Genomic DNA, 21,284 nt, shown 5'->3' on the forward strand with positions numbered 1-21,284 from the left:
CAGATGGATTATATATTTAGTGTCATGATCTTTCCCAAACATTTGATTTGTTTAACCACCTAGGAATTGATCCTGTCTAAGAGCTGAGAGCGTGACAGATGGTGCCTCTAAGGAATATAAGCAAATATGAATACAGTATTCAGGTAATGCACTCTGCTCAATTATTGCAGTAATATTCAGTGTTTTACCTCATAATCCAATGATGAAGCTGCATGACTCGACTTGTAAGCTGCTGTTAGGGTCCATCTCAGAAATGCCAAAAGATTTATTTGTCAGTGGCTTTTAATTTTTTTTTTTTCACTTCAAACCAACTTAATTTTCATATGAAGCTCCTCCCACTGCATGCACAGCCTCCTCTTTTAAATTGTGTAATATGGGCCAGTGCAGCTCTTATGGACCATTTTGGTCAATATTTATCTCTTTTCTTGATCACAGACCAGTTTCAGGCCAGTTTCACATTCATGGCCTTATATACAGAACCTCCAGTTTTACCAAATATGTCAAACAATCTTGATCTGTTTGTTTCCTTTATTTATTTCTATTTGGACCATTACAGCTTTTATTTATACTTATTTCTTCATTTGTTTGGTTTTGTTTGATGACGAGGTTCAAATGGCAACAAATCATGTGTTATTGTCTTATTATTTTAGGTACAAGGTTAAACTATTATGTAATAAAAGTTATTTTGTATATTTTGTGGGCAGCTGAACTTTGTGTCAGGAGTATTAGGGTCACATTAAGGGGGGAAATGTGAGGAGGAATGTCTTGAATCAAGTCCAAATGTCGAGAATAAACTCGAAATGTCAAGAAAGTTGAAAAACCATTTTGACTTTATTCTCAAAAAGAAATCGTCTGACACTGATTCATTTTTTCCTCAACCCTTGGACTGATACTCAAAGTTTGACTTTGTTCTTGACATTCTGATTTTATTCTAAACATTTCAACTATACCCTCAACATTTCAACATTATTCTCGTCAATTTCACTTCTCAAAATGGAAAATTAATTCCACCTTTCATTTTTTACCCTTGTTCAGTAATACTCTCTAATATGGAGTAAACAAAACAATTGAACACAGAAAATTAAGCGATATAGACAATAATGACTTCAAGCCCCAAAAACACTAATACAGACACAAATACAGAGATTTGTTGGTAATAAACACACACAGTTATAATAGTTATAGTACCTCTGCATTACACACCTGCTGCATCTTTACTTCTTCAAATTGTTAACAGATATTTTTTGTAGTAATGACACAATAATAACGATAATAATAATCATTAACAAAGATCTGGTGGGGTTGAGAGAGTCTTTGAAGCTCCTAAGGTACCTTAAAAATAATTGTTGACAGTGTGGTTTCATTAATGTGAGTAACGCCTGCGACATTATTTAAAACATCCTGACCAAAAGCTCAGCACTCTCAGCCATAACAACAAATACTGAAGATATAAGGGAAGGTGGCTTCATCCTTTTGAAACTTGTCACATGTTGACGAGTGTGTTGGATAGATCTGATGTAACTAGAGAAATGGAGCCTTTCTATAATTTTATATTTAAACTGTTGAACTGTTTACTGTTTACATGTAATCCATACAAATGGACCAAGGCATGAATAAATATAAAGATACAAACAACTTAAAATAAATCAAATAAATGAAGTAAAGGGAGAGGGGGGAATGGAAGGGGAGGGTGTATGATGCCTAAAACAGTGCTGTGTAACTTTATGGACACTGACACCCTCCTTCTGTTTCAGATTTATGAAATACAGCAAGTCCTTTATTAACAAATCCATAATTAAAGATTCAGTTCCCTGAACTTGAGCTTCAGGAGAGAGCTGACCATAATTGGACAAATCCTAATTGAAATGTCCGAGAGCAGGCAGAATTACAGCTCCAGCAACCTGTTTGAAGGTAGATTTCCCATTATATGACTTGTTTCCGCACCTGCTGCTGCTGCTGCATCTACCCTCTGCAGAGCCACCCTGTGAAAATGAAACACAGGCTGAAGGGAGTTCTCACCTCGCTGGAATAAAACAAGGAGACGGATCTTTAATTAAAGGTGAGGGGTAATACTATTCTGGTTGAAGAGGTTCTCGTTGAATGTGGTGCATATATACGAGAGGTTCGGGGAGAAGATGTTGAACTGGGGGGGGTGATGGTGTGGCTGTATCTCAGCAGTGTCTCCCCCCCCAGTGAGTCCCAGTGCTCCCTCCTGGCAGATTCCAGCGTTAAGTTAATTGGACAGGGAGAGAGCGGCTGAGGAGGGAAGCGTTCAGCCCCATTAGCAATCCCCCTGTGGAAGACTGAGCCGGGAGGATCACAGACTCACAAATAGGAGGATTAAAATAATCAATAGGCTTCACTCTCTCTCCTTCAGCACAGACGGCTGCACACACACACACACACACACACACACACACACACACACACTGTTAGACTCAGATATGCACACACACGCACATGAGCAAACACAAACACACAGACAGTCTGAGGAATACTAGTTCAAGGAGCACTACTCTCTCCAATGTTGTCTCTGGACTTTCACAAATTAGCCTGGGTCATGGAAGGCACACACACACACACAGACACACACACACACACACACACACACACACACACACACACACACACACACACACACACACACACGCTCCTATTCTCTGTTAATGAAGGTTAATTTGAGCCTCTGACTAACCCAGTAAAAAGGTCAGAGACATGAAAACAGTCTGACGCTTTATATGTTTTTTTAGTTATTTCTGTCTGCTGATCTTTTTCAAAACTCTAAAAGTCTGTTTGTTTAAAATCTTTTTCTGGATCAACTCATAATGGGAATGTGGATGACAAAAAACCTTATGTAGTCCTATGACATTATATTGGATATAATTTATGGAAATATAGGCTAGGGACTGTTTGCATTTAGTGTTTTCTTTTCTTTCTATACATGTTTTTCTCAAATATGACATATACATATATTTACTCAGTGGAGACTATATATATTATATATAATATAATATGTATTATATTTTATTTATTATTTATTATATATTCTATATGACCAAATGTTTTTAACAGTCCCATCATCAATAGTAAAACATCTTGCGAGGAAGGTTTTGGATCCGACCTGGATGATGAGATGTGGCCACATTTACCAACTGTCCTGATCCTCAATGCAAGACGTCTGAAAGAGGAACGATGAGAGTAATAAGTATGGGGGTAATAAATGTAACCGAATATGTATATAAACTACATGTTATAAACTTGATTGTGACAATTGTTAATTGCTTACTTTTCTTACTTTTTATTTATTTGTTTTTATAGTTGTTTGTGCTCTTGTTTTGTGGTTCTCACTGTATTTGTTTGCCTTAACTGTGGGTCTCTGTTGTACATCAGTTCAGTAATGAAAAGGCTGTGATGTTTAGATAATATTATAGGATACACTGAACGATTCTAAGATGGTATATTACATCTATCAATATATATATATATATATATATATATATATATATATATATATATATTGTTTTTGTTTGTTTGTTTGTTTGTTTTTTTAGGGGTTATAAATTTCTGTTTTGTTTTTAGGTCAACTACAATTTGGCAGATTAACTTAAAAAAATAAGCAAATAAACTTAGACCATAAAACCAGTCTACATAAGAAAACAAATAGAAAACACTTCTCTCAAGACCAGTCTAATGGATACACGTATTGCCTATGTGTGGGGGGGGTGTGGAAGATGGGAATCATGATTCGAGCATGTGGATGCTTGTATCGCGGTTTCGGTCTTGGCTAAAGAACTGTGTTATATGCTCCCCTTTCTGCTGATCAGACCCTGTCTCACTCTCTGTGTGTCTCTCTCTACAGGTGTGGCTGCAGAATAGTTGAGGCACCTATAAAGAGGGGGAGGGGACCGCAGCTCGCTGTCTCTCCTTCCTTCCGGCCAGGCAGCAGCAGCAGAGACAGGAGCTGCTGCAGCACAAGTTTTAATAGTAGTTGCAGTGTGACCTTATCCAATTTTTTTTGGCTGTCTTTTAATTTCCCTCTTTTCTGGAGGGTCCGGTGGTTCAGTTTTCACAGCTTCATCTCTGTTGTATGGTGTTTAGTTTGTTTATGTTGGGGTAGAGGCGAGAACCCTGTTCCGCCGGCCCCATACGGGTTGGACAGAGGTGGCTCCCCTTCTTTTTGGCTGGCCCACCGGTATTTAGTTAGTTTGGGAGGGGGGATGATTTAGCTAGGATCCTTTTTAGGTTTTTGGTCTTTGATTTGGTCACCTTACCAAAAATTTGTTTTTTTTTCACCTCTCAACTTGAGATCTCTGTTTGATCTCCTAGGTACAAGCTGTTTTAGGAGATTTTAATAATCATTACATCCTTAACAGAGAAAGATAAAGATACATATATATATATGTATATACATATTTGTTTTTGTTTTTTTATATATACAATTATATTTAAACAAGTGCTTCATAAACTGAAATTAAGTGCAGGACCATATGGAAATGTTTAACATAATAGAGAATAGTAAGCAACAATTCTATGTATTTCACTGACTAATTTAATTGTTTTTCCCTTTTCAAAGATTTACAAGTAAGTGCTTTATTTGTTTAATTTAAATTTGGCCTCTTCATGTGGTCTGTTCAAGGCAGGGACAATTAATCAGCCTATAAGTCACTCTCAGTTGAGGAAGGAGAAAGTGAAAGACTGAAAGGCACTGCATCATACCTATTATGGTATTATGTTTGTGTAGACTTGTATTTTATTTACCTAATTCAATTTTTTAATTTGAATCTTTTCTTATCTTATTGTATCTCAATTTAGTGCTCCCACTGCTGAGCTGACTTGTTCTTCTCATCCCACACATTTCATTGTACCATTGACCCTGTGTTAACCTGTATATTAGGGCTGCAACTTTATTTTCATAGTCATAGTGGCTGATCATTTCCTCAATTAATCAACTAATAGTTCTTTCGTCTAAAAAATGTCAGAAAAAGGTGAAAAATATTGACCAGTGCTTCCCAAAGCCTAAAATGATGTCCTCAAAATGCTTATTTTGCTCATATTCCAAAGATATTCAGTTTACTGTCATAGAAGAATAAAGAAACAGTCACATTTAAGAAGCTGGAGAATTATGACGTCTTCTCTCTATCTCTCTCTCTCTTTTTTTTTATTTTTTTTTTATTTACTCAAACTGATTGATCCATTATCAAAACAGTTGGTGGTTCATTTATGATCTATTTAGGGGAAATAAACAAAACCAGTTTGCTGATTGCTGACTGATTAAATAACTGTAAAAAAAAAAAAAAAAAAAAAAAAAAAAGTGGGTTGGCGGAGACTTTTTTCAGCTCCTGAAAGGGGGCATGCCAGAAAAAGTTTGGGAATCACTGGATTAAATGTTGCAGTTTTACTACATATGACCAATAATACTCGAACCTTGAAACTTTTAGCTGGATGACTTTTACTTGTAATTAAGTATTTTTACAGTGAGATATTGTTGGTGTCGCTTTCAGATAAATAATTTGAACACCTCTCACAACTGGTGATTTTCAAATCTCATATCGTGATTTAGTAAATTATTCTCTGTACAACTGCGCCACCTGCTGTACGCTGCCTGTCATTACAGCCTGTGTGTCGTGCAGCAGTTGCAGTACCAGACTTTGGTCACTGGGCGGCAGGCGACGTCGACTATTTGTCTGCAGGCAAAGATGGCGGTACGGAAGAAAGACGGCGGCCCGAATGTAAAATATTTCGAAGCGTCTGATACCGTTTCTCAGTTTGATAATGTCCGCGTCTGGCTGGGAAAGAATTACAAAAAGGTACCGACCGCATGTTTTGTACCCATACACACTGAGCTGATATTTTTCAGCCTGAAATGTGGGCACTTACCTATTGGGCAGAGGCAGTGACAAAGAGAGGAGGGAGGGTGCTGCTGCTCAACGTCCAGCTGTTTGATTCAGTCGAGCCGGGATACAAAAGGATGCTGAGCCAACAGCTGCAGCAGATGCAGACAGGAATGGCGGCATTCCTACACGTTATTGTAGCTAAACCGATCCAAAAGCAGCACACAATCACACCTGCGAGGGGGGATTCTAGCTTAAAGAGGTGACTTTAGCCGGCCAGCAGGCTAGCTAGCTAGTTAGCTAATCGGCTAACGGTAATGCAGCTCAGATCCAGATGTTGCTCTCTGGCGAGCCGCGCTCACTGAAGCCATGGCCCGTCTGAAAGCACTCTGAGTGTTTAAACTCATTGATTAAACCAAATAACTGCATTATTTGTTCAGAATCAGCAGAATAATGATGATGAAAAGCGGTATTTAATCCCCATCTCACATATTCCAAAGCATAATGTTAATCGGACCCAGAATAATGAAGCAGATAGCAGTGTACCCTTCGGTATTTGGCACTAGTGACCACATAAAGCACCTATCAGCAGTACAGTGTAGTTTATGTTGATGTTTCCTCTCTGTCCCTCAGCTCTGACTGTGTTTCTGTGTTGTTGTCCTTTCAGTACATCCAGGCTGAGCCCCCCACCAACAAGTCTCTGTCCAGCTTGGTGGTCCAGCTGCTCCAGTTCCAGGAGGAGGTGTTTGGTCGACATGTCAGCAACCCTCCACTCACCAAGCTGCCAGTAAGTCTCCTTTACATCTCTGCCTTTCTCCAGATGTAAGAGAACATATTTGTTTGGTACAGACCCCAACAAATGTCACACTGTCACGTTTTTAATAGTTTTGCAGTCACGAATAAATTGTGATGCAAGAAGTAACATTATCATTAATTGTGAATCAAATTGCAATCACAATCTGTCAAAATAATTTTTGTTTGATGATATATTTTTTTTACCATATCATGTAACCCTATTAGAGATGCACCATATTTGGGTTTTTTTTTTTAGATTTTTGTCCTCTGATTGATTCCAGTATATATGCACATATTTTTTGCATCACATTTCTCCTGTGGTGTAATTAACACATCGTTATTCCTACTCTCACCGTGATGACCCACTGGCAGATGCAGACATCAAATACAATGCTTTTCAAAATGTACACATTCACTGGACAAAATAAGGAAACTGCTGCTGACAGTTTTTTGTTGCCTGTTTGTCTTTGTTCTTTACAAATTTGTTGTAATGATAACAGATGTTGTCTCTTAAAGGGACAATTCACAATACTTATTTTGCCTCTGGCCCCTCTGACCTGTTGAGCTATTTATCCATCTAGATAGTTTTGGTGTGAGCTGCTGAGTTTTGTCTGCCTTGTCTTGAATATAATGGAACTGTAATGGAACTAGTTGGCACCCGGCTTGTGGTGCTCAAAGCATCACAAAAAATACATTTCAGTATTTCAACACCAGTGTCTCTTTACAGAAATCTTGACCCAGTTACTCTAATCTTTGTGAGCAGTTTCATGTTGGAACTACTTTCTTTCGTGTAGAAAAAAGTAGATCCAGTAGATTCCACTGTAAAAAGAAAGTAGTTCCCACATGACACTGCTCACAACACGGTCTGTGGATTATCTTGAACAACTAGGTCAAGATTTGTGGAAAGGGGCATTGCTGTTGACTTTTTCAAATGTAATTTTTGGTGCTTTGAGTACTTGAGCTAGTTCCATTATATTCCAGAGAAGGCAGACAACTCTATGGCCGATATCTCTAAAACTGCCAGAGGAAATATATGTGTTTTTTTTTATTTTGGGGTGAAATGTCCCTTTAAGAGGCAATTAAATTTGTAGTGCTGAAAGAATTAGATTTGGTTCCTCTTTGCAACTGCAAATAGCAACATTGCTACCTGTTTTGGACACTTCAAAAAACTTGCACACCACAGACATGCTCGCATCAAAAGTGTCATTTAATCGGCCTCTCTATTTTTGGCCAGTACCAATATTTAAGTTAAGTGCCTTTATTGCGCGATACTAATTACATGCCAATTTTATGGTGCATCCTTAATTCACACACATACACATGGCTCCATCCCAGTCTGAATCTCTTTTGTTTTGTGTCTGCAGATGAAGTGTTTTCTGGACTTCAAGTCAGGAGGGGCTCTCTGCCACATCCTGGCTGCTGCCTACAAGTTCAAGAGCGACCAAGGATGGTAAGACTGTCTTTCTAACTGGTTTGAATTCTAGATACTGAAAGTCAATTGTGTTATCTAAAGTTACGGTGCTCAGTTGGATTTTGGCTATGTTGCTGTTTCATGTGTAACTCCAGTCTAATTTCTTGGTAGGCGCAGGTTTGACTTCCAGAACCCGTCGAGGATGGACAGAAATGTGGAGATGTTCATGACGATCGAGAAGAGCTTAGTGCAGGTGAGTTTGCCTCAGGGCTTTTCTTTATATATGTTTGTTACTGTACATTGTGTGTTCTAATTTTGTGAAGTGTAAGAGCAGTGTTGTATTAAAAGCTTCTTTCACTTCACAAACTATCACAACATTCCCACATTTTTGTTATAATCGCCGTTGTTGTTTTTAAGAGGTCGACTGTGAGCTCCAGCAGGAGTCAGTTGACAAATCTCCATTGATTTTTTTCCCCGCTGCAGGCAACAGAGCTGAATGATTGCAAAGAAAATATCCTGTTTCATATTTGTGGACTTAATGAGAAATTATGACGGGCACCCAGTCATGTGACATGACCAGTAATCCTACTTAATCAGTCCCGCAGTTACACTTCAAGATCATCCAGCTCTCCTAAACTGAGAGCTCAACAACAGAGCATCAACAGCATTCTTATTTTAATGGGGATGATATGAAATAATATAGTATATATATTTACGTATATATTCCTGCCTGTTTGAGTTTATGCTTGTGAGTGTTTTAATGTCTCTATTTCACTCATCTGCTGCATTTCTTCATTTCAGAACAACTGCCTGACGAGACCTGTCATCTACCTGAGCTCTGACATCGAGCCAAAACTGCTCGGAAAACTGAAAGACATCATCAAAAGACATCAGGTGTGTTTTTTGTTTTATTAGAAGTCTGAATATTACAGACAGAGAATTAATTTGCCAATGAGCCGGACTAAAAAATCATTTTTATGTTGGAAGTTTATACCATTCTTCATCGTGTTATCACAGCTGAATCAAAGATATTAGTTGTTGTTTGTTTTTTCATGTGTTAATTGGAAATTTTCTGTTGCAGGGCTCAGTAACTGAGGACAAGGCCTCCAGCTCACATGTTGTCGTTCCTATTCCCACCAGCCTGGAGGAAGGTGAGGCTTCAAATGTTGTGTTTAAACGCAGTTTGCTGCTTTTATAGTGAATTCTTCTGCTAATATCTTTTTCTCTTTTTGGTCCAGAGGAGTGGGTTCGTCCTGTGATGAAGAGAGATAAGCAGGTGCTGCTCCACTGGGGATATTTTCCTGACAGGTTGGTGCTGAGTTTACAGAGATATGATAACATCATTTAATATTTTACACTTTACTGAACACTGTCGCCTTGTCTTATTGTAGAAGTGTAACACAGTTTCCACACTACAGAGTGGATCTGCTGGATTTTAGTTTTCAGAATCTGAATCAGAAATATTCCTCTGGGGGAAATTGGGATTTGTATGTGCCATATACTACAATTTATATCTCTCTATATATATGTGTATGTATATAGAAAAAATGAAATAATAATTAAAAATATGTATAATAAACTATATAATGGTGTACATGCACATTAAAGCTTAAAATGTCTCTATAAATGAGTGTGTAAAGTGCAAGAGTAATATAGGTAATAGTATTCGTTGGAATAAACTGTGTAATGCGTATTGATACCAGTATATAACAGAGTATTGCATGGCTGAATTATTATTGCACAAAGTATGATTGTACTGTAAAGTCAGTGATGCAAAGTTGAAAATATAAAAATAAATATAGAAAGTTATAAATAAATTAGGGCCTATAGGTGCTCACAAGGGTTAAATAAGTCCAAGAAGCTTCTTACTGTGCTGAACTCTGCAAACCTTAGTTACACATCAGTCTGTTTGAGGAGTTTTTACAAGCCCAAACTGGTTATCTCTCCCCTGCCTTGACCTTTGACCCTGCTCCTCTCACCATTTACAGTTATGATACCTGGATCCCAGCCAGTGAGATTGAAGCTGCTGTGGAGGATCCTCCAAGCCCAGAAAAGCCCAGGAAGGTATTTCAGTTCTTGTCGTGCTGTGTTTCTCACTTGTTGTTTCTCGTCTCGCAGTTTTGCTGTTGTCCATTCCCAGTTTTTAAAATCTGCGGCCTTTATTCACTCTTCAATGGATTTTAGTCTCTGTAACCCTAACCCTTAACATTCTGCTTACATACCCTAAGTTTAATTAGACATCTTTCACACTGTTCAATAGGCCTGCAACTAACAGTTATTCACATTGATGATTAATCTGTTAATCATTTTCTTGATTAGTCAGTGAATTGTTTTGTCTATAAAATGTCAGAAATTAGTGCGAACTGTTTATCACTGTTTCCTAAAGCCCACAGTGACGTCCTCAAATGTGTTTTTTGGTCCATAATCTAAAGATATTCGGTTTACTGTCAAAGACGACCAAAGAAACTTGAAAATATTCATGTTTCAGATGCTGAAATCAGAGAATTTGGACATCTTTTCTTTTAAAAATGACTCAAAATGATCAATCAGTTTTCAAAATAGTTGGCAATTACTTAGTCAGCAACTAATCAACTAATCATTGCAGATCTACTGTTCTGCTCCATGTAAATATGTGCTGTATCTGTTTGTTCCAGTACTTAAGTAAGCCTAAATGTCACTTGGAATGAGTAACATATTCAAATCAACTATGCTGTTTTTTTATGAGTGCTTGATGCAATGTTACATCATGCTGAAGCCTTGTGCATCATTTTATGTGCATCATTTTTGAAGAACTTCTTCATGTTCAGTAGAAATGGATGCACAACATGACATGAGTGTGTAGTGATGGATTTTCTTTATGATATAAACCTGTCAGGGGACTGTGTACACAGAGCTGACAGAGCTCCTTAGTTTGGCAACATTTCTCCTCTCATATTTTTCTCTCTGTGCAAAACATTCAAGAATGAAGTGCTGTGGCAAATTGGCACTTGGAGCAACAGAGCTTACTGTGGCACTTGTCTGAAGCAGGAATTCAAAGCAGTGTCAGAAGAAGCTCTTGTTGTGTATTCAGAGCGTCACTTGCTCAAGGCAGTCAGTCAGCTCACTAGGACATGATAGTATGAGCAGTGAAGCATTCAAACATTTAGAGCTGTGTTCACATAATAATCAGCTCACTGCAGCAGAGCTCACTGTAGTTTGTAGTTTGTAGTTTGTAGGATCCTTTCATTCTGTTCACTCATAGTGGTCTCCTTCAGACCACAGCTTCAAAGTGACATAATTAAATGTTCATTTGCATTTATTCTCCATTCAGTGACTGCTCTTGTTCTAAACAAAAACGCCTCTCTTATTAATAATATATCTGTTCCACCTCTGACAAATGCACAGCCTTCCTACACCTTTTCCAAATTCAAATTCAAGCACTTTTCAAGCATTTTCGAGGTGCATTTTCAAGGTTTTTCCAGCACATCACATCTGTGGTAAATCGCATAGATATATATCACTTAAACTGATTATTTCACATCTACAACATATTTAATCAGATGTTAGTAGTAATACAACAAACACCTGATGTTATTATTGTATAAACAACCAAAATCATGTTTCCTGATGAAGCAGAGTCTCTAGTGCTACTGGAGCTACCATATTGTATCGCCCTCAATCCCTTCCTAAAATTGGCATATAGCCTGTGAATTTGCCAGCTAAACAAACTTGTAGCCAACTTCAGTGTAACATCAGCCTAATTTAAAATTCCCTACTATGGCTTGAAAATACCTTTGCATGGCAGACTCAGAGCGGCAAGTGAGGCTTGACTGGAGTCGTCTTCATTTTGTGTTAAAGACAAAAGCAATTAGGCTCTCTCCAACTTTGAAAGGTTTTCTAATCCTATGCAGCTCACTTACAGTATTTGAGTCTCTGCAGAATTGTTTCTACGTAACATAAATCATTAAAAACTTATAATTATATTACTGCTTCTTAACAACATTATTTCTGCTGTGGGTCCAATTACTTTTCATTGCACATCTAGACAAGGCATTTGAATTCATGTGTACAGTGTTAAAATGTAACCTAAGGTAACAAATCACCTGACGGGTGATTTGTAGACCTTATGGCTTTTAGAGTTTGTTTCTGAAAAGGTGTGCAGAGTGCGCAGCCCTGCCTCCTTAAATTGTGTAATAAGTTGGTGACATTTCACTCAGGTGGTTGGCATGCTTACAGAAACCATGTCAGTATTGGTCATTCAGGTCTTTGTTCACAGGTCCATGCCAAGTGGATTTTAGACCTGGACCAGTATAACGAGTGGATGAACGAGGAGGACTATGAAGTGGGCGAGGGCTGCCCTAAGAGGAAGAGGATCTCAGCCAAGACCCTGACAGATGAGGTGACCACGCCTGACGAGCGGAGGGACAAGAAGCCCGGCAGCGCAAAGAAGAGGAAGCGCTCGCCTTCGCCCTCCCCCACCCCTCCGCCTCAGGAGAGCAAGAAGAAGAACACCAAAAAGGGGTCTGTGGATGTACCTTAATGCAACTCATCAGCTGTTACGTAACGATGTGTTGTGTTAAGTGTTTGTTGTAGAATCAGAAACACAACAGTTGTACTAGATATTATGCTATATATGAAATAATCAGTGTTAGCTTTAACAGCAAATTTAGATTTAGTTTCAATCATATTGTTTTGATAAAAATGTCATTTCATTTTAGTCATATTTTAGTTTTATTCTAGTTTTAGTTGACTAAATCTACCATGGATTTAGCAAAGTTAACATGGGAAATAATGGTGTGTGTGTGTGTGTGTGTGTGTGTGTGTGTGTGTGTGTGTGTGTGTGTGTGTGTGTGTGTGTGTGTGTGTGTGTGTGTGTGTGCAGGCCAACAACCCCATACACCAAGTCTAAACGGGGCCAGAGGGAGGAGGAACAGGAGGATCTCAGTAAGGACTTGGATGAAGCATCACCTGTTCCAGCATCTGAGGAGGGAAATCCAGCTAAGACAAGTACACATATGTTCAAAATATAAATAACAATAACCATACATCCAACCCGAACTTAAGAGTACCACTAACATGAACCTAAATTAATCATCTTTTAAGACTTAAAAATAGTTGTTGACATTATACTTGGATTTGGCAGATAACACCAAGAAGGACTCTGATTCAACTCCAGTCAAAGGAGGAACAGATATGGGTGAGCAGGAAGTTTTTGTTTCTCTCCTCCAATATGTTCACCTGTGACTACTTTAAAGTAAACATGCCCTCTTTCTATGCAGCGGTAATGTGTGTAAAACTCTGTAAAAGCAGGAGGTTTTCATAGGTTATTGGTAATAAGACATGAATTTGTTACGTATAAGAGTGGCGTGCACATTGTTTTTCACTTGACCGTTGTCTCTTCCAGCATGGAGGGGAAAGTAAACTGTATGAGGGTTAATCTACAATGTATTATGTACAATGTATGTTCATTTTATATTCAGTGCTTTCTTCACTTAGCTTTATTTTGTGATTTTAACAGACGAGCAAGAGGATGAGTCCATGGAAACAACAGGCAAGGTGAGTTAGTTTGCAAAAGTGAAAAAAAAAAAATTACAGTGAGGACAGTAAACACATATATCATCATGAGTGTGTGTTTGTGTTGGAACAGGAGGAGGAGGAAGGTTCTCCGAGTGTAAAGGGTGAACCGGTGAAAGGTTCAGACCTTCACGAGGACAATGTTACTGAGCAGACTCATCACATCATAATACCGAGCTACGCTGCCTGGTTCGACTACAACAGGTAAGAATAAAATTAAGGATATTTTATATTGATGCACTTTTCATAACCTAGCCATGTAAAAAATGTCATGTTCAAACTGTAAAACAAATAAAATAGTGCTGCTTTTTTTAATTTCAACTTTTTCATACACAGAACTTTAAGCAGGGCTTTGATTATCACTACCATTTAAACATTCAAAATGAAATTTGAATAAATTGTATGAATTGCACTCAGATTTTTAGCTTTTTTCTTCCTTGAGCTTAAAATACCTCCACACAGCTGATATGATGACAGCGCTGCTGACAGGTCTCACTCACAGTCTAGCCTCTCATTCAGATGTATTTCGGCTGTGAGTCGTCATAATGTCATAATTGTTTTCCCCCCAGTGTTCACGCGATTGAGCGCAGAGCTCTGCCAGAATTCTTCAATGGGAAGAACAAATCCAAAACTCCTGAGATGTAAGTATTTGATCTGTTTATAACACAATATGATGTTTTTATTGCTGCTGTATAGATATAGAAATTTAAAAAGCAATTACAGATGGTACAACTTTAACAGCATATTAAGGCCAGTTTAAGTTTTTTTTTTTTTTAAAAGGAGCTGCTTGAGGGTGCATATTCTAGGGGGGAAAAAAACTATAAATTTACGAGAAAAAACTACCAAACATTTATGAGAGACAAACTTGGATATTCTCTGAGATTCTAAAATTGTACATTTGCGAGAAAAAACTCTTTTGAGATTTAAGTTACAAATTTACAGGAAAAATTGAAAAACAGTGAGGGAGTTTTGTCCAGGAACCACATTGTTTCACTTTACAAGTTGGCTCCACCTCAATACTAGATGATAGATTCATTTAATTATCTGTCGTATTGTGTCTGCTGTACCACAGATCCTATTTGAATTGCCCATAGATCTAACCAGCGATATCCTTGCAGTGATGTTTTTTGTATCATAAGCTACTATGGTTGGGTCAAAACCTTGATAACTTAGATGATGTGGTTCCTTGACAGAAAAACAAATACAATGGCCCTAATATGCTGTTGTATACAACAGTAAGTGTCAGTTGAAATTTCTCACATTTCTTTCTCGCATCTCCTTCCTTCAGTTACCTCGCATACAGGAACTTCATGATTGACACCTACCGACTGAACCCTCAGGAGTACCTGACCTCCACCGCCTGCCGCAGGAACCTGGCAGGAGACGTGTGCGCAATTATGAGGTGGGTTGAGGCTGAATGTGAATATTTCTAGAGTTTTAACAGTTTGTATGTATACTTCTTGTGGTCACACTGCTCTCAGTGAGTGATACTCTGCATTTCCTCTGCTGCAGAGTCCATGCCTTCCTGGAGCAGTGGGGTCTTATCAACTACCAGGTGGACTCGGAGAGCCGGCCCACACCCATGGGTCCCCCGCCCACCTCTCACTTCCACGTCCTGGCAGACACTCCCTCCAGCCTGGTGCCCCTGCAGCCCAAGACATCCCAGGTGTGCTTACATACAAACAAACATAGACAACTAGAGATTTGCTCACATATTTGGAGTTATTTTACATTCGTCCCTCTGTTGCTTTGTACCTACAGACCCCGGCTACCCAGCAGATGATGTCTTTCCCAGATAAAGTGAAGGATAAACCAGCAGATCTGCAAAACTTTGGCCTGCGGACTGACATGTACAGCAAGAAGACTGGCTCTGCAAAGGTACAAGTCTGAGAAGAAGCACAACGGAATGATTCTTTGGCTGTGCTGTTTACAGTTGTTGTTTACAGTGATCTACCATATTAATAAAGTGGTGATATTTGTGCACAGAGCAAGAGTACAGCGAGCTCTATGAGGGACTGGACAGAACAAGAAACACTACTACTACTCGAGGTACAAATTATCCTTAAAATCAGTTGTGTATTGATGCAGATGATTCCTTTCATAAACATAAAAACAAAAGAGTAGAAATGCGGATCTAAATATAGGCCTCACCTCCCTCAGGGTTTGGAGATGTACAAGGACGACTGGAACAAGGTTTCAGAACATGTGGGCAGCCGTACTCAGGATGAGTGCATCCTGCACTTCCTGCGGCTGCCGATCGAAGACCCATACCTGGAGGACAACAACTCGTCCCTGGGACCACTGGCCTACCAGCCAATACCTTTCAGCCAAGCAGGAAACCCTGTCATGAGCACAGTGGCCTTCCTCGCCTCTGTCGTCGACCCACGTGTGGCTTCGGCTGCAGCCAAGTCTGCTCTGGGTGAGAAAAAGCTTATTGTAAATCATACGCCAAAAACAACCTCAGTATTATTTATTGCTACACACAGTACAGTGTGGACATGAGCTAAAAGCTGGTGCCTTGAGGAAGATGTGTGTTTGAATTTCACTATATCATTCTGTAGATCTCAGTATTGTTCCTTATGTCAAATCCAAACAATCAAATTTTGGTCAAAATATTAATGTTTTATTCTCAAAATGCTATTTTCAAAATTTTTTCCTATGTGACCTGACACAGGTTCTGCATGATGATACTGCTGTATGTAAACATACGTCACTGCTTTTTGCTAATGGCTGAGTAGGAGTTTCCATTTTCCATTTGAAAAAAACAGAACAGAACAAAGATGGAGTTGCCCTTAAATGAACAATAAATGAAAGTGAATAAAGAAATACCTGTTTTACCTTTATGTGAGCTCAGCGAGAGCTTACTCATTAGTCATCCCCAAATCTACTTGTCGCTTTACGCTGATATTCTTGATTTGTGTCCCTCCTTCTCAGAGGAATTTTCTCGTATGAAGGAGGAGGTTCCTGCAGCGCTTGTTGAGGCTCATGTGCGACGGGTGGAGGAGGCGGCGAGGGTCAGTGGCCGACAGGACCCGCTGTACGGCCTGGAGGGTAGTGGCATTGCAGGCACTGGCCTGGAGGAGGGAGACAGACCTGGTAGGTCTGCATACAGACAGCATGCAAAAATACAAGACAGAAAATACCTTTGCAGGGAGAATTGAAAAACAATGAAGAAGAAAATAATTACACAGAGAATAAGAGGTTCCCACTTGTTTTCTCTGTAGATGAAAGCAGTGATGAAAGTAAGAGTGACAGCCAATCAAGTGAGGAGAAGAGGGAGGCCAAGGTATGCTTTATGTTTGTTATAGCATCGTGTTTCTTCAGTTGTAAATTCTGCCAATGAGCTGCTGCGAAGCTGATTGTGCCGTGTTTACTCTCCTACACAGGACAGCAAAGATGGAGCGATGGAGGAAGAGGAGAAGCAGGCGGAGAACGGCAAGAAGGAAGAAGAAAGAGGAAGAGACCAAGAAGGAGACAGGGAGGGGGACAAAACTGAGTCAGAGATGGGTACGAAAACATTTCTCAGATACAGAAAATACGTTCTTGGCACCTGAGAGAAGCTAGCCTTTAGGGCTGTCTGCCAGAAAGCCTTTCTAATACGTGGTTAACAGTAGTGTTCTCCTATATTTTTCCCAGCAGAGTTGCATGAAACACTAATTAATGACAATGGTCTCTTTCCTGGTTTCTTGAATATTTTGGGCCTTATTTAGACTACTTTACTGTAACAATAGAAAGTGTCCCTCCTAGTAAAAAGTTTTGTTGCATAGTATTTGCATAACTTTCAAGACTCACACAATATGTGCTATTCATCTGTTAGTCACGCAACTTAGCAACATATGAGCAGGTTAACTGAGAATGTTAGACTCACAATTTAATAAGACAAATGCATTTGGAGTTGGGAAGACATGCACACGCTCAACTCTCATGTCTATAGGTGCAGACAGATAGCCAGGTCAGGTAGGTGTGTGCAGTACATGTTTAATTTGAAACTAGGCAGAATTCAAATTAAAACCTCTTAATGATTTCTCCAAAATTGCAATTTTGTAATATGGATTGGGTCTAGAGTTAACCGTCTATTTTAACTTTCCTAACTTTCCTTTTAACTTATCTTTTCCTAATAATAAGTCAACTAAGTCTAAAAATAAGTCAAGGTTAAGCTTCACATAAGAGTCGAGCTGCAGTCACTGGGGTGGAAGTCTTGTGTTTGATCCATTCATTCACCTCAGTCTGCTCTTGGTGAAGACTTTGTTGCTCTTTTTTATGTCACCAGACTTTGAAGGCTCACTTTTCCCATGTGCACATTCTTGTCAACAGTAGGAAATGTTTTTGCTTGTTTGTTTTTCTTTTAGGTGATGGAGAGAAGGAGAAGGATGGAAAAGAGGGCACAGAGGAGGGACAGAGAGAGGCAGAGAGTGAAGGAGAGAGGAAAGCTAAGGTGGAGCGTGATGTTGGAGAGGGGAACCTGGCCACTGCTGCTGCATCTGCACTCGCTGCCGCTGCTGTCAAAGCCAAGGTGAAGTTCATCAACTTGCTGTATCCATCGCTTTTTTTCCTTTTTCACATTTTCTCTGATCTAAAGTTTCTCCTTCAACTTCATCGTAGCACCTGGCTGCAGTGGAGGAGAGGAAGATCAAATCTCTTGTGGCTCTGTTGGTGGAGACCCAGATGAAGAAGCTGGAGATTAAACTGCGACACTTTGAAGAGCTGGAAACCATCATGGACAGAGAGAGGGAGGCTGTGAGTGAGGGATTCTGGGATATATGGTATCAAAAGGGAGTAGTCAACCTAAATACAGTACAAAAACGTTAAGTTTTTTTTTGTGTTTGTGTGTGTGTGTGTGTAGTTGGAGTACCAGCGTCAGCAGCTGCTGGCTGACCGTCAGTCCTTCCACATGGAGCAGCTGAAGTACGCAGAGATGAGGGCCCGCCAACAGCACTTCCAGCAGATTCAGCACCAGCAGCACAGCCAGGCCGGGGGCCCTCATTCCAACCAAGCCGCCTCGGGCCCACCATCCCAGGGCCCAAACGCAACACAGCCAGCCCCCAGTACACCAGCACCGCAGCCGGCTCCCAGCCCTGCGCCTCCAGCCTCCTCTGCCCCAGCTCCTGAGTCCCAGCCACCTCAGGGTCAGGCTCACACCTCGCCACCTTGCCCCCCAGGCCAGGCCCCAGCTGCCCACTCCAGCTCCAGCTCCAGCACTACTCCCGTACTCCATGGTGAGTGTAAAGTTCAGACACAATGTAGCAGCTTTAAAAGTCTGCAGACATACAGAGATGGTCATTTATCTGTGGCGTATGGAGTACAATGATGTATGAGATTTCCACAGCCTTTTCATCTGCATAAAAATGGAACGCAGCATTTGATACATTATCTTAAAGACTGTATATGGAGAACAACAATAGTCCTTGTGTGGAAATAACGATTCAGACAGAACTTTGTATTCATTTTCTCCTGTTATATTTTGAATTATCACAGTGCTTGTTATCATGTCAGACTAAAGCTACATGTTTTAGCTTCTTACTGCAGACATTATCAGCTAAGCAAAATGAGTCATATGTCCATGCAGAGGTTTCATTTGTATCACCTCCTCTCATCAGCTAATCAATTCATTATCACTACAATTTTTATCAGAAATGTGTTTTAGTGTATTTATCTGTCTCTATTTCCTATTTCTCAGCTTTCAGATCTGAATAACCACAAACTAAATACCTGTCAGATATTTAAATCCTTATCATTTGGGTGGGCACTGGCAATAATTTGGCCAGGGTATTGAACAGAAGACTAGACAAAAAGGCAAACCTTTATTTTATGTCCCATGCAAGATAATATACAAAATTCTTGACATGTAACTCGACTATCAGCTTTATTTGAATTCTTTGTCCTGTTAACAGTTTCTCTACCTGTCAACAAGGACAACATTTTATGTTCTAAAACCAGACAGCTTCCACATTGTTCAGATTCTTAACATTTTCCCCTCTTCCATGTTTCACCTCTCACAGAGCCCTCCGCCCCTCTTCCCGGTGAATCACTCCACCCCACGGCTCCAGTCCCGCCTCCACAGTGAGAGAAAAATAAATTGCCAGAGAATCTGAATGACTCTGACCACTTTGAATCCTGCCTGTATCATCTGAAATGAAGACGTCATAAACCGAAGGAACAGAACACATTTTACACGTTCAACTTTGTTTTTGTTTGTTTGATTTTTCCAATCGGACCATTGATGTGAGGAAGAAAAAAAAAATGATAACGTCTAAATCAAACCTCTCACCTCTACTTTGACTAAAAAGAAATCCCGTTGAAATTGAATCTGCCTATGAAGAAGAAGCTGTTCATGCTGTGTGGTTGACTGGACAGCAACATCTCACTTCATATTTTTGAGTTTAAACACCAGAGATCTGGTAAACTAAGAGGGTCTGACCAACATGCTGGCACTCAAGCAGAGGAGAAAAAAGACTCATCTCGTGTTTTCAGTGTTTTGGAAATTGTTGCTTTTATTTTTTGCAACAGTTTTTTTTTTACAGCTTGTGAAGTGTCATGCTTCATAATCTCTCCCCAACCCCTTGTACTGTAGGTACTAATTGAAATATATGTAAGGAAAAAAATGCACTTTTAATATGTTTCCCTAGGTCTCATTGAAAGACTTGAAGCATCCATGAAATTGAACTTAAGCACTTATATTGTCCTTTGGTTGTCTTAAATACTTTTTCATACTTAAGGTTTTGAAAACCTGATTGGGAATCTTACTTTTTCCTCTCTATTTTATTTGTATTATAGGGCTGCAACTACAACAGTTATTTTCATTATTGATTAATCAGCCAATTATTCAGTCCCTCTTGGAAGTTGCAATGTTGCGAACTCAGCAGTTAAACCATTAAATCGTGAATTCTACACAACTTTGCAATTTTGTCCAATCAACCCAACTTAACTGCAAATTTAACCAATCATCTTTGTTTCCTGTGAGTTCCACCAATCATAGTGTACCAACTTCATGTTAAATTATTCACATGCTCTGTTCGCTTTTATATTATAAAACTTAGTGCTTGCTGGATTTGAGCTCCAAAAAGATTTTGCTTCTTTGTGAAATATCCCCCAGGTGCACTTCAAAGCATGACAAAGCATGTTTTGGTTAGAATTTTGTAATTCTGAGCCTTTTTGATAAATTTTGGTAAGGTTAAAGAACAGAGCGTGGAACAAGTTGGTTTTGATTTTTAATGAATTATACAAAAAACAAATAACGTTCATTTAATCCTGCAATTTAATTGCAAACAGTGTCTAAAAACATTGTGACATGCATCACAGTTTTGTCTAACAAGCTGTGAAATAATTTTAGGCCACAACAATCCCAGAATAGCCCGCAAAATCCCGGAGGGACTGATTATTTTCACAATTAATTGATTAGTTGTTTAGTCAGTGAAATGTAAAAAAAAAAAAAAAAAAAAGTAAAAAATGCTCACCACAATCTCCCAGAGTCCAAAGTGACATCTGCAAATTGCTTCTTTTGTCCAACCAACAGTCAAAAACCCAAAGACTCTAAATAAATGACAAAGAAAGCAGATAATCCTCACTTTTTAAAAACCTGGAACCAGTAAATGTTTGACATTTTTACTTGAAAAATGACTGAAATGATTAATCAATTATCAGAATAGTTGGCAACGTTGCAGCTCTACTGTATTACATGGATAAACGGTCATTCT

General features: G+C 39.2%; 1 protein-coding gene across 2 annotated transcripts; it reads left to right on the forward strand.

Annotated features, from left to right (window-relative positions):
* Positions 1-5,680: 5,680 nt before the first annotated feature.
* smarcc2 (SWI/SNF related BAF chromatin remodeling complex subunit C2) lies at positions 5,681-20,561 on the forward strand. Of its 2 annotated transcripts, none has more exons than XM_084732980.1 (26): positions 5,681-5,807; positions 6,499-6,618; positions 7,991-8,076; positions 8,209-8,290; positions 8,839-8,931; positions 9,119-9,188; positions 9,276-9,345; positions 10,026-10,101; positions 12,293-12,537; positions 12,899-13,023; positions 13,160-13,213; positions 13,535-13,572; positions 13,664-13,794; positions 14,160-14,231; positions 14,879-14,992; positions 15,103-15,256; positions 15,352-15,468; positions 15,577-15,639; positions 15,751-16,009; positions 16,525-16,686; positions 16,815-16,876; positions 16,977-17,097; positions 17,940-18,103; positions 18,193-18,327; positions 18,434-18,806; positions 19,590-20,561. In XM_084732980.1, the coding sequence occupies exons 1-26, from the start codon at positions 5,697-5,699 to the stop codon at positions 19,652-19,654; spliced, it is 3,162 nt and encodes a 1,053-aa protein (XP_084589106.1). In that variant the 5' UTR covers positions 5,681-5,696; the 3' UTR covers positions 19,655-20,561. The 2 variants fall into 2 exon arrangements, with proteins under 2 accessions (XP_084589106.1, XP_084589113.1); XM_084732987.1 differs by having other exon boundaries at positions 8,215-8,290.
* Positions 20,562-21,284: the final 723 nt, after the last annotated feature.

This window comes from Lutjanus erythropterus, chromosome 2 (assembly GCF_056507025.1).
Source record: "Lutjanus erythropterus isolate fLutEry1 chromosome 2, fLutEry1.hap2, whole genome shotgun sequence".
Taxonomy (NCBI): Eukaryota; Metazoa; Chordata; class Actinopteri; order Lutjaniformes; family Lutjanidae; genus Lutjanus; species Lutjanus erythropterus.